Raw genomic sequence first — 22132 nt, 5'->3', positions numbered from 1 at the left:
CTAAGATTTATTTATTGAAAAAGTAATTTATTTTTGTAATTGTATGTTCTTCTGTTTCATCCAGAAAAAGATGAAAACAATTAAAACAAAGTAATTTATTGAAATAAGAATTATTGTGTTTGTTGGTTTCAATCTCTAATTAATTTTATGAAGTCAAAACAAAAATGTGGTTACTGATTTTGTTGCGAAAAAGAAAATATACTTTTCATTGATAAATTATGGTTGTGCAGCCAAGAATTCTTAGGAAAGCAAACTTAATCACTGAACTAGCCAAAACAAACACAGAGAGAAGACAAAGAATTTTCAGTTTAAAATGTGGGAGGAAAAACCAAGATAATTGTTTTAGGGAAAGTCCACAAAGTGCTCCCTTGGGGATGCGAACCAGGGTCATCCACAACACAAAGGACACACTGAAATTAAACCTTGTAGTGTAACTACATAGATGTGGATGATTTTTCAGTCATGGGTAATTATACAAAAAAAAACGGAAATACAATGTTAAAATGACTTGAAACAATCACAGACAATAATTTAGCAGTAAAAATGCAAAGTTTGTTACCAGGGCAACTTCAGACAATCATTCCATCCATTTGATGCAAAGTTTATTGCCGTGGTAAACATCTGTTTATCCCACACATTTGATTGGTGTTATATCTATTTGCCTATTTTCTGAGTCCAATCGAAAGGTTTCCACCACTCTCCGAATTGCAGCACTTTCCGACGCTGATCATCAAAGTTCTGTTTGTGAGGTCGTCTCCAAAGATGCGGCTCCAAATCCATCATCCCTCCGACTACTTCCTGTTGCCATGGAAACAAAGCGGGCACAAAGTCATATAAATAAAGATAACCTTTGGTTGTCCTACAACAGAGATTGTAGGTTTGGAATCCATACACGGTTGGAAAAACAAAACCCAAAAAGCAAAACCTATAACGGCATTTCATGTCAAGACAACATTTTTATTCTTAAAGACATAACGTCAATAGTTTCAGGGGACTTTTGTAGAACACAATAAAGACAAACATCGAGCACCAAATTCATTTTTACAGGTAACTTTGAGGCAAGCAACTGCACTGCCTTCAAAATGAATTCATCATTTTTATTTCATTTAAAACCCTTCAATGCACGATTTATTTTAGTGACAAATCGATCATGTATATGGACACCTTAATTGTTTATTCATTACCTTGCAAACTGCCCCTCCCCCCCCCCAAAAACAGTTCACATAAAATCCTCAAGAGTCATCTTTCCCATTCTGAAAACTATGTGGTTGGTCAGTCTTTTTCTGTTTAAACTGGTCACTACCGACGGATCAGAGCATGAAAGAGTTAAGCAAGCAAGCGTGCAGTGTGTTTTTAAAAAATGGCTACTTCCAACCTAACAGCAGAAGCACTCAAAAGCAGCCATGCTTTTCTATGCAAACTGTGTGTAGCTTGATTGGTTTGTTTACATTGTACAACCTCTATGAATCACATGACAACAATCACCGGTTGGGTCTACTCTGTGCTTACACTGTGCTACAGCCCATAAAAATAAGCGATTTATAGAGCGGGTTAGCATAGAATACTTAGGTAAGCAGAGCCATGAAATCGGACCCTGGTTGTTCCTTAGATTTGCATTATGTGATGTGCGCTCAATTTCATCAAAAACTTGCTAATCACAGAAAAGTATTGCTTGACAGAAATAGGGTACCAGCCAAAATTATATAAATTTACATTGTTGTGACTGGTTCCCCACTGTAATTTTTGCTTAGCAGAGAAAATTGCTGAGCAGTATTTTCTGCATATTGGCTGTATTTAATTGGCCTGTGGTTCTAAGATGATGAAGTAATTACCTTTCCAAAATAATGAGGAAACACATCCTCGTCCTCAATGACGTGAGCGAAACCTCCGTCTAAACCAAAGTCTACGCTGAAGTACGGAAAACCTTGAGGTATCTGAAGAAAAGAAACCAAATTTATGAGTTCTTCTAATCTTGCCAAATGGGAGTTTGTCAAAAGTGTCAATGTACAAGACCAAGGCTGAGACAAGCAAATAGTGGTCTTGAGATTCGAGATTCGTCTCGAGACCTGTCCCAGACATACAATATAAAAAGTGTCTCTCAGTTGTAGTTGAGACCAGCCTATACAAGACAGAGACCAGTAGTGTCTAAATTAAGAACCGATTACTGGTGAGTTTTTACTTACAGATAAATGTCTTAATCTTTGACAATCTTTTTATTATCTGTTAAAAAACAACCCAGTTTCAATATTGAAATCGGTAAGAAGTAAACAACACATCTTTGAACCCATGCAGGCCTAGAATGACAAGCAGGCCTGGCCACTGAGGCTGTGGCCTCTATTGACCGTGGGCCGTTTTTACAAAGAACTTTAATTTTATTAATTTTATTATAAATTTGATTAATTTTAGTTGGGGAGGCAGTGCTTTCTCTGCTCTATTGGCCAGGCTTCGGACTGACGATACCCAAGCCTACATCCGTATGGACTGTAAACGGGGTAAATAACCCTGTTTCAGCCCTAGGAGTTGGTGGCAACAGCCTCTGAAAAAAAAAAGGTGTAGCCCACACCTTGAAGTAGCCTTCAGGCCTTGTGTGTCTGGCGACGTGCATAACAAACAATAAAATATAAAAAAATAATAATAATCAATTGTAGTTGCTAAGTAAACTGTGATGGCACAATCACTAGGGTTATACTGACAATTTGTCTTACGATGGATTTTATTGCATTGTGAAACTGAGCCAAGGTTTTCAGATTTAAGATTTTTCACTGGAAGTGCCCACTCAAAGATGAAACTCCAGAACTGCTCATGTCTTCAATCAAGTAATAAGTAGGAACAGAACTGTCAACCGTCTGAGCAATTGTTCTCCAGCGTCGGCCTAACAGAAGAAAATAACTCACACTTTTACGGATATTCTTTTGTCTTGTGTCCACAAGTTTCTTGTTTTGGGTCCACTCTGACTCCGATTCCTGGATAGCTTTCTTTAGTTGAATTAAAAAAAATAAGGAAACACAATGTATTAAAATATTGTTGTGGAATGATGAGGATCTTCTTGTATGTAGGACATTCTAATTTACATGTGTTTTCTTGTTTTACATTTTTTTAATTATAATTCTAGATTCCTTTTATGTCATTATATATATATATACATTTTTTAATGTTGCTATTGCTTTCTTATTTCATATTTGGTGAAACCTGTTAGTGGTGGTTAAAGCCTCCATCACACCGAACTCAGTCTCACTGCGTTATGAAAAAATGTAGCCAAACTGGCCTAAACTGTGTGCGAACAGAGAGAACAGAGTAGCGACTTTTATGGTCTGTTTACGAACTTCATGGCAAACTCGGACGGGTTTAATCAGGAATGGTGCTCAGGAACTTTGAGCCTGCTAAAAGCAATAATAAGAGTGACTATCCATCGTATACCTTTCCTTTTAAGACCAATCTTAGCTCTTGAAGAAATCGAGTCCAGATCCAATAAGTTCAAAGGTTAGTTGAGATTGATTTACCTTGAAGTATATAGGCGCCATGTCGCCAATTTCTTTGGGAACTGGTACGCATTCGATCACCATGTGTCTTTGACTGCGAGCTTTCATACACGTCTCAAGGAAGATTGCATCTTTGTCTTGATCTTCAAACATCTTAGTCAGACCCTTACGATAGATCTAAAAGATGAAGAAATTCATAATGCAAAATGCTGTAATTTGGGGTGTCATTGCCGACAGGATAAGAGCACCGAACTAAAGCTCTGGTGTGTCTGTTCAGCAGAGTGTGGGTTTGAATCCCGGTCGGGAAACCTGTGTCCTTGAGCAAGACACTTAACTATAATTGCTTCTCCCCACCCTGTGGTAAATTGGTACCTGTGAGGCCAGAGATGGTACTTGTGATTGATTTAGCTTAGTAGCCCATATTTACTGTACAAATAAATGGTACAGTGACTAGGGGGAATAATGTTGGAAGCAATGTAGGATGCCTTTCGGGTGTGGAAAGCATGATAATAAAAAAAAGATTATTATTATTTACTATATTTATTGTTTGTCATCAATAAACATGGGTTTCCTAGCCGTGTATGAGCACACTTACCTGTATTTCACTCCAGACATCTTCATCAACGGCTGTACTGGATGATGTGTGATGCATGGGAATAATGAAGCAATGACCCTCAGTGAGAGACTGGTTGGCTGGTACACACAGATACACCTGCAAAATAGAAAGGGCAAATAATCACACTTAAGCCTGGTTCACACTTCAGCCTTTTTTAGTGCAAAATGGATGTCATTTCATTCATTGTTCTCTTGAATGTTTTTTGAGTAGAAGGAGTGGTTCTCAAAAGAACCGGTGGTTTACGACTCAGTGTTTCAATCGGTATGCTCTGATCATCTTCATTCGCCTGAAGACGATCAGAGCATAGGCCTACTGATCAACCTCTCTTAGTTACATTTCCACCATGCAATGTTTCAAATCCTACTTGCTATAAGGTCATTAATTGTATTTTCATATTCATAAAAATGTTCAAAAGGTCATGAAATAATAAGTGTGTATGAATTTGTAAAGTTAATCAAAATCAACAAATAAGAAGATCCCTCTTGATTAATAATAAATATTTACCAGTAGCCGATTTCATGAAACTTTATGCAACTGTATAAGTCCACTTGCGTAATGTTTATGAAGCAACTTGCGCCATAAACATTGTGGACTTATGCAGTTGCGTAAAGTTTCGTGAAATCGGCTGCTGGAGTTTTAAAATATACAAAAGCAAAAGTACCTTAATCCCCAGCGCAATAATGAGATGTTTTTGCATGATTGTGCTGTCTAGGCAGTAGGGGCAGTTAGCTAGAGAAGCAGCCATGCTACGATGCTGCTTGATCGCAGCGGCTCGATCCCTAGATCCTTCCTGTCCACTAGAACCCTTCTGGGCAGCGGTGGAGACAAACATATCATCAAGGGTGTAGTCTTCGGTCAACTTCTCCAGCGCCTACAAAGACAAGCGAAAACAAAGATTCGGTCGAGCCATGTCCTGATCCATCCTTCATTTTATCAGTTTTCCGAAGAGTTCTTTTTCAGATAATAGTTCGCCCCAATAAAAATAAACAACTTTTGACAAAAGATGTTAAATTTGCATCGGAGATAAAGAACATTAATTTATGGTTATACCTCTACATCGATGTGTGTATACTCAGTACTTTTCAGAATTTCGACAACAAAAATCACGGGCATATTACTTGGTTGGGATTCGAACCCATGACCTTTGCCAATCTAGAGCAGACGTTTTACCAACTAGACCACTGGGATTGGTAATATTTCAGCAGTGGTTACCGCAACGATGTTATAGATGCTACTTAAGCAGAAAATGACCAGAATACCAGTCACAATTTGCACATCTGAGAAGGTTGATTGGCTGGTAAGCATTATTTATTTAAGCCTTTATAGCTGCTTTTTATGATTTACAGCAGCTCTGTTAAATTGGAGCCAGTTAAGCCTGTACAGAGCTTGTCACACATCTTTGCAATGATTCTGGGTAGAAGACACATTAAATAGAGCATGGCTTAAACCAACAACCTCAAGATTAACCCTACAGCACTCTACCAAACTGAGTCATCTAGCTCTATGTTGGCGGTCTCCCTATTTTATAATAATCATAAAAATAAAAAGGACATTGCCAAACACATACATTAATACACTCTATTGCGCATCAATATATTTGTTCGGGGTGCAAGTCAAAAGCCCATAGTAACACTGTTGAACCTACATACCTTATTGGCTACTTTGTTAAACATCTTCAGCTGGTCTTGGCTAGACGTCATTCTTTCCTTCCTCACCATGTCCTTCAACTCTTGCTGATCATCGTCACCAAAATAACGTTCTCTCTTGCCGTCTTTGTCATGAGTCACCATCTACAGAACGGCATGAAAACTTTATTTGTTAATACCAGGGACAGTTTAATCCATTCTGACCAGTAGCAAAGAATCGGTGTTTACAGAAGCAGGGAATTCCACGCTTACGGCAAGCGCCTTTTACAGGTTAGTAGGGAATTTTGGTTTGTGTACGTGCATACTCACGTTACCAGGCATTCTATGCTTTATAGCTAGTTCATAAATTCGGCGGAGAATGGTGATCGTACGTGCAGAAATCGGCCCCATACACAACTTATGATAAAGCAACAGCACCATTACTGAGAAATTTCAGTTTGGTAATTAGCCCCCAAATTTTGCACCATCCTTCCCGACAAACCTGGATCAGCCCCTGGACTACTTCTCTTCCACTTTAAATTTTGAGTCAAACTCACAATTTGCTTCTTCTTCTTTCTCTTCCTGCCCTTGTCATTGGATTCCAAACCGGTTTGTTCCGGTACCGGCCAGCTCTGACCGGTTCTATCCGTCAGTGTTAACACCACTTCCTCTTGCTCATTCTCAGATCCAGCTTCTTTACTCGTCTTGCTACCCTGGGCTTGTTGACCCTTTCTCTCTGGGCCTTTGGTGGTTTGGGCGGCTTTGGCTTGACGGCCTCCTTCAAGCTGGGCTTTCAATCGTTTTGCTAGATCCTAAAAATAATGAAATTATCATTGATATAGTAAGGTTTGCGGTAACACCATGTAATGATAATCTCTTATTGAGTTGTGGTGATTCTGAAAAGAACCATTGGTTTCAACACTTTTATCCTCATTAAGTAAAATATAAATTTTTATCTTTAGGTAGTTTTATTTATCAATGTATTTTTGTTTTCAAATTCATTTGTTAATTTCACGAGAAAAAAAAGAAGGCCTACAAAAAAAGGGAAAAAGTAGATACAATTCAAATTTTAAACAACTTCCTACTTTCTTTTATTGTTCTAGAGTTTACTTTTTCACTTTCTATTTAGGCCTACACTTTCTCTATTGTACCATATAACCCCTTTTTAACTTTAGTATTTTATATTGGTCTGTTTTTATGTAAAATTAAGGACAAGTTGAATTGTATTATTGTAACATGAAATTGCACTTAATATTATATTATTCAAAACAAATTAATTATAAAGTGCCTCCTGAAAGATTGCAACCACAAAAACAGACTGAGCTTTTTATCCATGGTTGTTCTACTGACAGAAATACAACAAACCACAATACAGCAATACAGCAGAAAAGAATACAAAAATAGAAAACAAAAGTTTTGGACAATTACAGAATTCCTTATATGATAAAACCAGGCTCATGTTTCATGCAAAAGCGAAGTAAATTTTCTTGCGTCACAATTGGAAAAACACTGCGTACTGATTATTACGTGACACAAATTTGCTTTGCATTTGCTTACTCGTAAAGTATGAACCCGGTTTAACTGCGTACTATGATATATCCAACAACAACATTTCCAATAAATGTTAATATTATGTTCACATCAGCGAAAAATGTACAAATGATTAAAACGATCAAGTGTTTGAAAAGTAATGATCAAGAACTTTCTCTTAGTTTAATATCTATGATTATGATTTGCACAAATCAAGAAATTGTGGTTCAGTAACTAGACGACAATACTTATTCTAGTCATTGTGAAATCAGTGGTTAGCTTAGTATTATGTTCACATCAACGAAAAATGTACAAGTTACTAAAACAATCAAGTGTTTGAAAAGTATTGATCAAGAACTTTCTCTTAGTTTAATATCTAGGATTATGATTTGCACAAATCAAGAAATTGTGGTTCAGTAACTAGACGACAATACTTATTCTAGTCATTGTGAAATCAGTGGTTAGCTTAGTATTATGTTCACATCTACGAAAAATGTACAAGTTACTAAAACGATCAAGTGTTTGAAAAGTATTGATCAAGAACTTTCTCTTAGTTTAATATCTATGATTATGATTTGCACAAATCAAGAAATTGTGTTTCAGTAACTAGACGACAATACTTATTCTAGTCATTGTGAATTCAGTGGTTAGCTTAGTATGAGTCAAACTCACAAAGTGAATATAAAAATCCAAGTAGTGTATCTTACCTCATTACCCATGAGTTCAGCTCTGACAATCTTAGCACCTAGTTGGTTCATCTCTGCTTCGCTCAGACTCCTTGGGGGTGGGGAGGGGGATTTCTCACCCTCAGTATCACTACTACTGTCACTCTCAGAGCTAGACGACGACGACTCACTGGTAGGTGGCCTTGCAGAGGGTTTGTCAACGATCGCTGTTGATGTCTTTTCTGACTCGTTGGGTTTTACTGATGATTTTTTTTTCCATGACGGAGTTCCTGATGATGAAGATGAAGTTCTTGATGATGATGGTGGTGATGCTCTTGATGAGGATATCTTTGGTGACCTCTCACTGTCTTCATTCGGTCTTATGAATGTCTTCTTCTTCCACCCAGGTGTCGGGCCATCTTCTCGTCTCCGATCATCATCACGATATCTGTCTCTCCTTGAGATGTTCCTATCGGACGTTTCATCCCCGGGCTTCTTAAACATCCCTCTCATACCTTCAAAAGATTTCAATTTTCCGCTCGTCCTTTCATCAGAGTCTCCCGGTCGCATGAAAGTCCTTCCACTCAATGACTTTGATTCCCCACCCCTTGTATCTCTGTGTCTGTCTCTCGTTCTATCACTATCTCTTTCAGGGCTTCTGCTCCTTGGTCCTCCTGGTCTGTCATGATGTCTGTAGTCTCTTCCCCTACCATAGTCTCTATCACTATCTCTACCATAGTCTCTATCTTTGTGTCGGTTGCTTTGAGGTTCTCTAGCTTTCCCTTCGTCCCTCTCTCCCCTGGGGTGTGTATCTCTATGTGTGTCCCTGTTATGACGGGGTCTGTCTCGGTCTCTGTGACGCTGTCTGTCATCCTCACCCTCTGCTTTTGCTAGCAGCTCATGGTATTTCTCTAAAGACTACAAACAATTTCAACAAAGTAAGTTAAAATAAATAACAAACACACAAGAAAATATAAAATGAAGGTTATCAAAATATCAATGAGCAAAACATTTTAAAACAAAAACCCAATTTGGCAAATGCAGACCAAGAAATTACTTGGATGTCCTACCTTGTGGGGCTTCGTGGCCGAGAGGCAGTGGTGCCGAGAGGATCAGTGCATCAGACTCAACTTCAGGCCTCCCGGTCATCAGGGGTTTGAATCCCGGTCAGGACACTTGTGTTCTTGAGCAAGAAACTTTAACATAATTGCTTCTCTTAACCCAGGAGCAAATTGGTACCCGTGAGGGCAGAGATGGTTCTTGTGATTGATTTAGCTTTGGCGTGCTATAAATTTGGCAGCAGAGCCTGTATACCCCAAAGGGAGTCAAAAAGGTTTAAAGGAACAAAATAAATGGCCCAGTGATCAGAGCCAAATTTCATAGCAGCTAAGCATAACAAAATTATGCTTACCAAAATAAGGTAACCAGCTAAACTACCATGTCGCATGTACAATTTGTGACTGGTGTCCTGCTCACTTGTGACTAGCAGACAATTTTCAAAGCAGCTTTATGAACGTGGACCCTGGGGTACCATTTGAGCGCCATGAGTGCCATTGGGAGAAGGATTTGAGTGCTTATTATTAGTTATGAGTAATCACAAATTATTTTAAATGAAAGCTTTTTAATAGAAATCATTGTTTAATAATAGGAACAAATTAACTTACACCCCATTTTTCTGCAGCAAGGTCTGCAACCGATCTGCCCTCTTCCCCGGAACGTTCAACAATCCTCTGGAATGCCCTTCTCAACCACCCAGCACCTCCATCAGCGATGCCTGACTTGACTGCGGGTAAGTTACGCTTAGCCTCAGGGAGACCTTTACCTCCATCTTTCCAGAATGGATTAATCTCTCTCTCCGACTGACCAGGCTGGGGATAAAGGTACAAGGCAAGAGTTAGACAATCAAACCTTTTCATGATAATAATAATAATAATTATACCACACCTCTTGCTTGTTCTGTATTCTGGTTGGCCGAAACACGGTCACGTGGAGTGAAACAATATAGTCTAGTGATTGCACATGCGTGTTTTGCGACGGGCAATAGTCTTTTATAGTATTGCCTGGTTACAGCGCCCTCTCTTGATGTGAGCCGTGAACAGCAACTACAAAACTACCTTTCTTTTCCAGACTTCTGTTCTTATTTCACATTTAAGACCGAGGCGTGTTATAAAACACATATTGACTGGCATAATTCGGTAACTAGTAAATGTCTATTCCCCCTCGGGCCTGTGAGTGACCAAAGAGGGACATAGGTCCCTAAGTCCCTCAGGGGCATAGACATACACTAGTTACCTCATTGCCAGTCAATATGTGTATAATAATAAATAGTTCTTATGCAGTGCATTTTACAATTTTTGTATCAATGGGATTTAGCATTTTAGATTTGCTGACTTGGGGTTATAGATTTCAAGGAGATATAATAATAATAATAATAATAATAATAATAATAATAATAATAATAATAATAATAATAATAATAATAATAATAATAATAATAATAATAATAATAATAATAATAATAATAATAATAATAATAAAAACAACTTATTCTCATATAGCGCATTTCACAATCACCGTCTCAATGCGCTTTACATTAGTCCCCTGGTCATTCGGCCAATAACATCCCTTTATTCTTTCTCGGCTCCATGGGAGTTGTATTCAACCTGGGCTACCGTTTTACAGTGCTCCAAAGGCTTTTTCATTCACACTATCAACTTCTTCCCTCGCAGGTACCCATTTATACCCCTGGGTGAAGAGAAGCAATCATAGTAAAGTATCTTGCTCAAGGACACAAGTGTCACGACCGGGAAACAGTAACATCAGAGCTAGATAAGTAAATCAAAGGGCATCTTTTTTTTTGATGGAGGAGATTACAGCATTTTTGTAACCACTCAGCAGATATAAAAAAATACTAAATTCAGACAAAAATCATTGCAGCACCGGCTGTATACTCCCCAGGGAGCTGAGATGGTTTAAGGAATAATATATATGTCCCGGTGACCAGGGGTAATAATATCAGAAGTGCTTTGATACGCCCTTCGCGCTGTGATAAAGCGCTATATAAAAATGTTATTATTATTTTGTAAAACCAGTTTAACAATCCATTCAGGGACTCATCCAAACTGAGATCTAATTCCCAAAACTTACAGTATCTAAGATCATCCGGTCCTCTTTTTCCTTTTCTGTCTCTTTATCCATCTTAGATGCCTTCTCTTTCCTGACATCATCACGAGAAAACGTCGCCAGGTCAAATGGGTTACTCATCCAGTCTTCTCTCTGTCAAGAAAAATGAGTTCAGACAATTTTTTTTTCAACGAAAGATTGATTTAAACTTAGCGTTAAACGAGACACTGAAGTGTTGCAAAAATTTTAATTTTTAAACCTACTAAATAACAAGAATGAAGCAGTGAGCGAAGACACCCACAAACAATTATGTGTAACATTTCTATTTCTGGCAATGAAACCAAGGATGTTAATCATAATGACTGCTTGCTACATGAACCATAAACACTTGGATTAACCCCCTACTCTTCCACTATAAAGTGTTATGGTTTCTTTAAAGTACACAACCATAACAAATCCTTGTTCACAGGGCCTACAGCTTATTGTCCCATCTGAATATCATGTATAGGATTTGAGGCATTGCATGGTGAGGTATCAATATATATTTGGTTTGCGGTAACACAATGTGTGTATCTACTTGACAGGTAGAGTTTGTTCTTTAGAGAACTGTCTCTCTTTATTTCATTACTGCGGAGTAGATTTATCGGATGTTCTGGAGACTTCTCAGTTCTGAAAAGAACTGTCCTGCTTTTTCAACCACTACCCGGGCGGAAGGTATAGAACATTGGCTGGGACTACTACTTCAGCTTATAGGAACGTAATCAACTGCACTACCGCGGAGTCAGTTCTTGAATTGGTCTCATCATTTTGACTAGCTTGCTCTAGTCATCTTCAGGAGACTGAAGAGATAATCATGGTTAAGTTTTGTACTCAAGGAAACAACCCACCATTTATGGATCAGAAACACCAGAGCTTGAGTCCAGTGCTCTCAAGCGCTCGGCCAATAAAAATAAGATACAACTATCATTGCACACCTTTTCCAGACATTATTCAGAGAAACAAAAGCTAGAAGCAGAGCTGTTATCATACCTGTGTTGTCTTAGTTTGCTTTTGTGGCGTGTCAGTATTTTGCTTTGTGGCAGTGGATGAGGTAGACGTACTCTCGACCCATTGCATTTCATCAGAGTCATCCTGTAATAAAGGGTAAGATTAAGACCCAGTAACGAGGGCGCTGTATTCCTTTTTTCGAAATTTTGATGACAGATAATGTCAAAATTTCGTAAAAAGGAATACCAGTTACTGGGTCTAGGTGAGATTGAACAAATAAATACTCAAAGATTTACACATAAATTACATGGCATAGACATCTTCCCCACGCCACGCACCTACATGTGTCCATCCTGCCACCAATTTTTGGAGTCAATTTGGGTGTCAAAGTGTGCATAAAGGAATTGATTCCCTAAAATGCAGAAATTGTAGATGCGCATTGTTCGGAGGTGCATTCCACAATGTACAGGGGGTCTATACAGCTGGTAGTAGTGAAAAAAACTTCACTTTAAAATTTTTTATTTTCTAAAATGCTATAATTTTGGGAGAAAATGTGTAATTTTGTACAGAGTAACTTGAACATTGAGTACTAGAATGCAAGCATCAATGCTTTCATTGTACAAAGTCTCAAATGATATAGTGTTCTTCTTTTAACAATTCATCTTCAACTTACTTCATCATCAGAGGACGATTCACTTTTCGTCTCCCGGTGTTTATGCTTTTGTTTTGATTTCTTTTCCTTCGTTCTTTTTTTCTTCTTCTTCTTCTCTTTCTTGTGTTTCTTGGACTTCAGCTGCTCACCATGATCAGAAAAAAAAATATCAAAATTTGGCTCAATCCATTGAATTTGTTTTTATTTCATTCCATTTTTTGAAGAGTTACAAACATAGAATTATTAAAAAAAAAATATTTAAAGGTAGCATCCCTCCAGAATTAAGAAAAAGAGACGAACCAAATAGCCCACTGAATTTGTTTAACTTGGTTTTATTTCATTTAATTTTTTTGTTTCAAAGATAAAAAGAAAAACCTATAAACATATAATCAATCAAAACAGTATAAAGATAACATCCTGTTGAATTCTGAAAAAAAAAATGCACAAAATAATTGTCAAATTTGTTATCTGACGCTAACTTTTAAGAAACGGAACACATCAGGCATGGTATTTTGTTTTTCGAAAAAGGTAGGAACAATAATGGGTACACAGACGGATCTCTATAGACGATGTGACCTCTGACGTCACTCGAAAACCATAACATGATTCGCGCGCATACCGCCGGGCAAAACCTTTGTGTTATGGCAGCCAGCGTGAAAGTGTGTGCATTCTTACCATGACTACGCGTCTTTTTGCCCAGCGAAACATGGCGTATACAGTGTTTTGTCAACAGAGGGCGGTTTGAATGTAAACATAGGTCACATCGTCTATACAGGCTTTTACAGACTTTTCAGACTATTTAATCACAATCGTTCTGACCCAAGGAGAAAACAAATCGGAAATCAGACTATAGTAGGAAAAAGGTTATGCCTTATAAATGTGTAATTAACTCTTAATAACCCTCCTAAACCCTTCTGTTCTACATCCTCTTCAGAGTATGTAAACCTTGTGGTCTTATAGTATGAGAATACCTATATACACCAAGACCTGGGTCTAATTTCATAAAGCCTGTAAGCATAAAAACTTGCTAAGCACAGAACAATTTTGGTTACCGGGGTAACAGAAACTGGTTACCAGCCAAAATTCCATATAAAATTTACATTGTTGCACTCAATTTTTGGTTAGCAAAGAAATATGCTAAGCAGTATTTTCTGCTAAACAGCTTTATGGAGTTGGCCCTTGGTGAGGTGTTAGGTTTGGTTGGACTTTCAACGATCCGTCCAAAGCCACTGCCACATCCGGCAATTCAAACACAGCCTAACTTGAAGAAGCGTTAAGGTTATCCTTACCTCAGCCTGAATGCGGTCAGTAACCGATGTCAACATCCATTTATCGTCTCCTTTTAGTCTATGTGCCTCTTTCCTTCGTTCCTTTTTATCATAAATCGCCTTAGCCTGTAATTGAAAAGAGTTGGGGTTGGGGCAATATTAAAAGCAATGTTGCAAGGACACACTTGGCCACACTAGTGGGACTAGTTCAGGGGCCAGATGACATTTAATCAAAATTCATAAAAATGTAACTCACCTCACCTGTCCGTCGTCTAAATTCATTGATTAGAAAAATTATAAATGTTGAGCCGATCTTTGAAAGCCAATCAAAAATTTGCGCTCTCAACTTTTGCACTATAAAGTCTAACCACAGAAATAAAATTGCGCGTCGGAGGCACAACATTTACATGCACTACGCGGTTTGCATCAATACTTCCCTTTGAGAAACAGCGGCGGTTTATATTTTATAAACACTGTCAATGTCAGACTACAAAAAAAGCGCGCCATGTATTTGTCTTTTTAAACAAATTTTATTTCTAAGTTTAACAGAAAATTTATTTTTAAGTTTAACAGAAAATTTAAGGGAAAAATTGTCTGTAAATGTTGGGTGCAAACTTCAATCCTTGCCCAAACTTCAGCCTCCGCTGAGCAGGCAAACTTGATGGCCCAATTTAAATTTGTGAGAACAGGTTTAAATTTAACTGTGCAGTAGGCCCACTTGTGTGGCCGGTGTCCGCCCAATAGTCCAAGGTCTGTTAGTCCAAAGGTTCAATAGTCCGAAGGTGCGATAGTCCGAACGCACAAATTTTCCATAACAGGGAGTTCATTAGTCCGAAAATAAAAAAGAGTTTGTTAATCCGAACATTTGATGCGATAGTCCGAAGGTTCATTAATCTGAAGGTCTGAAGGTTGGGTAGTCCGAATCGATGATAAGGTCCGATAGTCCGAATCGACGATCGAACCTTATTGTCAATTCGGACTATCGTACCTTATTGTCAATCGGACTATTGACCCTTCGGACTATCATTATCAAACCTTCGGACTATTGAACCTTCGGACCAACGAACCTTTGTGCAATCGAACCTTCGGACTATGAACCTTCGGACCATTGAACCTTCGGACTATCGAGCTAGAAGATCGAGCTAGAAGATTTGCCCGTGCAAGTTTCAAGCGTGTGGGCGCGCGGCTAGTTTGCGCCCAACATCACCAAATAAAAATGACAACAAGGAATTAGTGATTTGTCTTGACTCTGGCTCTGCTGGCTTTGCTTATTTTTTTATGTCACAAGAATTTCGAGGAAGTTACAGTTTTTACACTCAGTTCATGGACAGACCTGTTTCTTGAAAGTCTTCCCAAGGTTCAGAATACAAAACTTTAACTATGGTTTAATTAACTGGACGCAAACTCCCTTCTTTTCTCGATTGAATGACAAAGACCTCAGGCTCAGCTCAGGGTGTTCTAAGTTTGCGCCTGGGCTATCCTGCGCAAATTAAACATTCATGCAGAATAAAACTTGAACAAAGTTTGCGCCGTCACAAAATGGCACACCGCGCGAATTAAATAAAAAGGACAATGTCAAAGATTGCGCCAAACACAGTCAGCGGAAAAAACAAAAAAGATATCGCACACTCAACAAAGTCTCAAGCATTCCTTGAACATGTTGAAACGAGCACTCAATAAACCAAATAAGACATAATGAAAGAATTATACTTCAAGAATTACCTCTTGCAAAATAACTGCTTGGGCTTGACGTTTTTCGTCCCTTTTCCTCCGCAGTTCAACCTGGCTCTCGAATTCAATGGGGGCCGCCATTTTTAATAAAATCCAAATTCAAATATTCACTAGAGGGCGCTGTTCTAAAAAATAAATTTTTGCACATGTGAATGTGTAGATTCTTGATGTTTTGCATGTTCTGACAATGGTTTAACCTTTTCCAGCCGTCACGATGTTTAAAAAGTAAGTGAATATGGTGTTTTAAAATGACATACGCTTCATTTTTAGATTGAACTGCTTGGTAAAGTGTGATATTCCAAAAATAACGAAGTGAAATGTTATTTGCTTTTTTTGTCATGACTCATAATATTCAATTTCAATTCATGTTTTTAAGTGAACAACATCTGTTCAAAGTTAAAACTTAACAGAAGAGCAGTCCCAGCAAATCGCCTGTCATTAAATAAATGACATTTCATTTTATGATTCCAAATGGTACCATTTCCATATGTTGAGTAGAGCTTCTTGGAAAATCTTATGTTCGACTTTGTCTTTGTTTTCATAACAGAGTATAATGATTTTTCGCAAATTTTGTGTGAAAACAACAATAGCATGGAAGTATATTAATAAGAAGCTATTTTGATGATAATTTGTTTTGGTTTTAAAAAGAAAGAGAAACTTAGACCAAGATCGAGTCAAATCTAGTTATGCGAGTTGTATTGAAAGGACACAGGATTCTATATAAATAATTATGGCAGAAGTAGACCCAATACGCGGGCAATAACTGGGGCGCTGTATTCCGTTTTCGAAATTTTGACCCAATAACTGGGGCGCTGTTTTCCAGTTTTAGTATAGAATGTCAAAATTTCGAAAAAAAGGAGCTATTACGACCAAGAATGTCAAAATTTCGAAAAAAAGGAGTACAGCGCCTCAGTTACTGGGCAGAAGAGCAATACCAAGAATGACAATTATTACATCCAAACTTTCAGTCTTTACCTTCAATCTGACACTTTGTAAAACTGCAAATTGACAAGAATTATGATATTTTGTTATTGCAGATTCGATGAGAAGGAAAACATCTCAGGAACAACCCAAGTCAAAACATCCGTCATTCGCAGTATTCGGGAAAAGCTCCTCGACAAATACCCAGATATTAAAGATTATTTAGATCAAATCCTACCCAAGAAAGAGCCAATTAAATTGATAAAATGGTAAGAAAAAGGAAAAAATTAAAACTGAGCTTTCTGTTTAGGAAGAGTGTCGAACGACGGGCTAGGGACAAAGAAACGACAAGAACTTTGCACTGATCAGGGGCCGAGTTCACAAAGAGGAAGTACTAAGATCTGTAACTTAGTACTGTACTGACAATTTAACTTACCATGAATGTGAGTGCTTTGTGAAATTGAGCCCTGATCCTGCCTAAGAAAGAGCCAATTAAACTGATAAAATGGTAAGGGAAAAAAATCAGTAACTTAAAACTGAGCAATCCCACATGAGTGAATACTGGCAAATGTTAAATGTTATAGAGGATTGCTCCAGTTGTTCAATGTACTCGCGCTAGACTAATTATTGAGTCCGAATAAGAACATTCCTATCATTCCGAATTTCAGACCCTCTTTGAGAAATATATCGACAGGTGCGTCTATCAAAAAAATATGTTTTTATACATATAATATTTGTTTTATATAAATTTGGTTCGGTATAAGAATATTCATTTTACCCCAAAACACCGATCCGGTAAGCACTGTTTACTCTGTGTAAACTATCACAGGCATATTACTGGGGTGGGATTTGAACCCAAGACCTTGCAATTCTAGAGCAGTGTCATACCAACTAGACCACCAAGGTTGTCCCAGTTGCTAGAGGCAGTTTAAATCTTACTTTATATGTTTCAATATTGATCCTTGGTTTTATATTTTTCATGTACAGTCATGAACGTATAGAGATTCTAGCCATAGCAGGGGAGCCAGTGTTCTTCAAGCAGCGAGATGATTTTATGCCAACCCTGAAACTTCTTCACAAATGTAAGGAATGGTATCAAAGAAAGATCAGGTCTGCTCAGCAGATTTTCCACAATAAAAGTAAATCAAGGAAGAGAAGTCCTCTATCAACACTGAGACAGTTAAGATCGAAAGCTTCCAAAGAGTTCAGAGTCCTTTAAAGACAACGGTTACCTTGAGATTTGTGGAACTAATCAATGGTTTTAATCCTACATTTATGTAGATGTATACAATACAGTATGTATCATTTCAAAAGGTGGTCGCAATTTTTTAGATATTGCCAACAATCCGGAGCGAGTATGTCCATGTAGGATGAACTGCCCTGTAGGAATCTCTCTGAGAAGTATTACGTCTCATATGAAAAATCCTTGCCATAAAAGCGGAATTAAATGTTTCTTGAAATGCTTTATACTACCGAAAGCTGCTATACTTCTAACCAATAGTTTTTATGGCCACTAATTTTAAGAGTGATTACCAAATGTATACCCTCCCTTTAAACTGACACAAGAAATATGTTTGTGTTTTGTCCTCTTCTCTTAGATCCCTTCATCCTTCCACATCAGCAGGTCGATAGGGGTGCCATCCAGTTTGTGTTGAGTGGCGCTAACATCATGTGTCCAGGCTTAACATCACCGGGTGCAAAAATGGTGGATACGGACAAGGACACCGTTGTCGTATCCTTTAATCATGGAGTCCATTTCAGACTTCACACGAAAGTGATCGGAAGCAAATTTTGATGATGCAATGTAATTGGTTTGTGCCGTTTGTTTTCCAATTGTGAGGCAAGAAAATTTGCTTTTCACTTAAAGCCATTGGACACTTTCGGTAAACAGTATTGTCCAAGGCCCATTCTACGTGTATCACAACTTCTATATAAAGTAACAAACCTGTGAAAATTTAGGCTCAATCGGTCATCGGAGTCAGGACAAATAACGGGAAAACCCACCCTTGTTTCCGCACGTTTCTTGTGTCATGACATGTGTTCAAAATAAATTCGTAATTCTCGCTATCGAGAATTGATATTGTTTTAGTGTTTTCTCAAAAAGTAAAGCATTTCATGGAATAATATTTCAAGAGAAGTCTTTCATCATTACCTTCTGTAAACCCTGTAAGTTATTTGTAAATCTGTGAACTTTTTTTTTAAATTTTTTTTTTTCTGTACCGAAAGTTTGTAATGGCTTTAAAGTATGAACTGAGCTTATGGCGTTTCTAGCAGGGCTCAAAATTGGGAAAGGTTGGGTGGGGGAGGGGGGGGGTGTGTACAAGACAACATGGCTTGTAGCTCACACCTCTTGTACTGGACCAGGATTATTTTTACAAGACCCGATTCAAAATGAGAAAGAACTTTCTTCACAGCTTAACATAATCAACTGTTTTTGTTTACCGCGATGGTACCAAGATGATTTGTTAAAAATATTATTTTAAACTAGTATTCGAGCACCGGGTGAAAATTGTTGGATGACATTTAACGTGGCATTTATTGAATGTACAGCTTTTTTGTTTTAGTTTTAAACGTGAAAAAAACAAGACGTTAAAAAAATTTATTTTTACTGCCATTAACAGTGTACAACTACAATCATGTAAAATAAGCCTAGTACATGCTAAAAATGCACCTAAGAGCATAATAAACCTCAACATTTTCTAGGGTACCATTGTGGGTATCATGTCCCGTGGCGTTTGCGTTGTGCCTTTGAAAAAAATTCTCCTTTTTTTTCAACGGGCAGTTGCATGCCTGTTGTCGGTAACTTTAAAGAAAAAAAACTTGATGTATCTGCTTTAGGGACATTGTATCAATGACATTCAATTCCTTAATTTGGATCCTGTGTAGGCGATCATGGCTGAAGGAAAGGAACATGCCCTGGCCATTGGAGTCATGAAGATGTCAGCAACAGACATGTAAGACTGTAATTTTTTTATACAAAAGTTTCAATAATATAGTGCTTTATTACACCCGAGGGCGTCTCAAAGCACTCATTATTTGTCTACAAGGGATGCTGAGCTGTTTGATCTAAATTTTAAGACCCATTAATTAAGCCATACAGTTTCTTTCAATTCAGTTGGAATTAAAACGGTTGTGATTTTTTATTTTGTTTACAGTAAGAAAGTCAACAAAGGTGTGGGAGTCGAGAACATCCACTACTTACTAGACGGTCTATGGCAAATGAAGAGTATCAAGAAGTGACGTTCTACAATAACATTAAAATTCCATCTTAATCCCTTCTGTTTCCATCTTAATACTCGGGCCGGTGTGGCTTCTTTTTGATGGAATTGGTTAATGCATAGCTAAACCAACCGTACTTGAAACAAGGCCAGTCAATTTTTCAGAGTTTAAAAGTTAACTGGTTGAGTTTTGATGGATTATGTTAGTTATGGTTACAGGATTAACCTGAAGATCATGTTTACTTTAAGCTTCTTTTGGCGAGTCTAACAATGTCTCTGTCAAGTGAATGCAGCCACTGCACTGTGTCCTGTTTACAATCTGACAGAGCGCCATACCGTCCAGGGCCCTAGTTCATAGAGCCGCTTAACAAATTTCTGCATGATACCAGTCACAGATTATACATGTGACATGGTTGTTTGGCTGGTGACCACATTCTGGTAAGCATAACTTTGTTGTGCTTAGCTTCTTTTAGTGCTTCAGCAGCTCTATGAAATTGTGACAGCTGTCACATTTTGGAAACTCTTTTAGTCCCCAATGAAACATATAATTCACTTAATTGATTCTTCAATGACTGAGCAAAGTCAAATTCACGTGACTGACGAAGACTTTGTCTTCATACTTTTAGGACTATTTTGAGTAAATAAACCAGTTTATTTGCCATGGAACTCCCTGTTTTCCCCCGCTCAATTTCATAGAGCTTCTTATGCACAAAAAACAGCTAAGCACAAAGTAATTATGGTTATCAGAATAAGGTTATTTACAAGCTAAAAATACCACGCTACAAGTACAAATGACCGATATCCTGCTCATGTTATGCTTAATAGCATACAATTTTTGAACAATATTTTCTGCTTAAGCAGCTCTAGGAAATCTGGCCCTGTTCAACAGGAAAAATTGACATCAACAAAGTTGTTGTTTTGTTTTAAAGCCATTGGACCCTTTCGGTACAGAAAAAAAGAAAAAAAGTTCACAGATTTACAAATAATTTGCAGGGTTTACAGAAGGTAATGGTGAACGACTTCTCTTGAAATATTAGTCCATGAAATGCTTTACTTTTTGAGAAAACAGTAAAACAATATAAATTCTCGTTAACGAGAATCACAGATTTATTTTAAAACACATGTCATGACACGGCGAAACGCGCGGAAACACGAGTGGGTTTTCCCGTTATTTTCTCCCGACTCCGATGACTGATTGAGCCTAAATTTTCACAGGTTTGTTGTTTTATATATAAGTTGTGATACACGAAGTGTGGGACTTGGACAATACTGTTTACCGAAAGTGTATAATGGCTTTAAATAGACCCATTTGAGATTCTTATCTCAAACAAAAGATGTCCTATGGACATACACATATCTCTTGGCATTTCAAATTCTGTCATGCTACATGACACTGAATATTGGTTCAGTTTATAAACACTTGTTTTTGTCTTTTAAATCCCTGTTTATTAATTTTCAAGCGATGTCAGTATACTGTACAAAATAATAGTGCAGTACAAATAAAATAATGACAGAAAGATCTAATATTCTGTTTTATATTCCTGGTTTTTATTTGATACATGGTTCAAAAGGTCATTTTAGTAAACAACACCTCGTAGGTCAGCCCTTGTGCTCCAAAAAAGTTCCTACTAATTTTATAAGGACCAAAATATCATGCCTGCCTATATAAATCAATTTTCCAATACAGAAAATGGTATCAGAATTCCTTAAAGGCCTTTAGATTGTGTCACCCTTACAATTGCTTTGCTAGTTATCTTATTTTCTTCAGCTGTTTCCCTTTTTTGTGTTGGCGCCTTGATCAGGTTTTCCGTGAATGTTCTGTGAAAGAAATCCACAGGCACAGGCAAATCACAGGCATACCACCGAGTTAGCCCGATGGCTATAGGAAGTTTGAATCGTATGTGTTAGCAGCAGGTATTGCAACGATTTAATGAATGATTTGCACCAAGAATAAATAAAAACGTTGACAAAAACCAATCTATGACCCACTGAACTTGAAACCATTTTATTGCATTGATGCAAACAATGCAATGTAGTCGTTACTCTTAACAACAGACGTTGTGGCACAACGGCAACTGTCCTAACTGGATAATTTGTATGGCATAATTTCATGACTAGTTACGCAAAATAACAGCAATAATAAAGATTTAAAAGGTGGTCAATTGGATCTCTTTGTACAGGACAAGAAAACTCACAATTTCGAGACCTCAAGTTCTAAATCTGAGGTCTCGAAATCAAATTCGTGGAAAATTACTTCTTTCTCAAATACTATGGCACTTTAGAGGGAGCCGTTTCTCACAATGTTGTTTACCATCAA

At 37.6% G+C, this 22132-nt stretch overlaps 2 protein-coding genes across 2 annotated transcripts; one reads left to right on the top strand and one right to left on the bottom strand.

Moving 5' to 3' along the window:
• Positions 1-41: 41 nt before the first annotated feature.
• Positions 42-15768, bottom strand: LOC117293509 (CWF19-like protein 2). Its single transcript, XM_033775856.1, has 15 exons — positions 15668-15768; positions 13967-14071; positions 12699-12827; positions 12068-12169; positions 11063-11191; positions 9580-9783; positions 7958-8833; positions 6278-6532; positions 5745-5885; positions 4757-4966; positions 4075-4191; positions 3501-3656; positions 2895-2975; positions 1833-1934; positions 42-798 (listed from the first exon to the last, which is right to left on the bottom strand). Exons 1-15 carry the CDS (start codon positions 15755-15757, stop codon positions 655-657), a joined length of 2841 nt encoding a protein of 946 aa, XP_033631747.1. The 5' UTR covers positions 15758-15768; the 3' UTR covers positions 42-654.
• A 43-nt stretch (positions 15769-15811) lies between these two features.
• On the top strand, positions 15812-20243 carry LOC117293508 (malignant T-cell-amplified sequence 1-like). Its single transcript, XM_033775855.1, has 6 exons — positions 15812-15901; positions 16714-16866; positions 17585-17679; positions 18196-18329; positions 19484-19551; positions 19753-20243. The coding sequence occupies exons 1-6, from the start codon at positions 15891-15893 to the stop codon at positions 19835-19837; spliced, it is 546 nt and encodes a 181-aa protein (XP_033631746.1). The 5' UTR covers positions 15812-15890; the 3' UTR covers positions 19838-20243.
• Positions 20244-22132: the final 1889 nt, after the last annotated feature.

Source organism: Asterias rubens, chromosome 8 (assembly GCF_902459465.1).
Source record: "Asterias rubens chromosome 8, eAstRub1.3, whole genome shotgun sequence".
Lineage (NCBI taxonomy): Eukaryota > Metazoa > Echinodermata > Asteroidea > Forcipulatida > Asteriidae > Asterias > Asterias rubens.
This window is presented reverse-complemented; position numbering and strand designations above follow the sequence as displayed.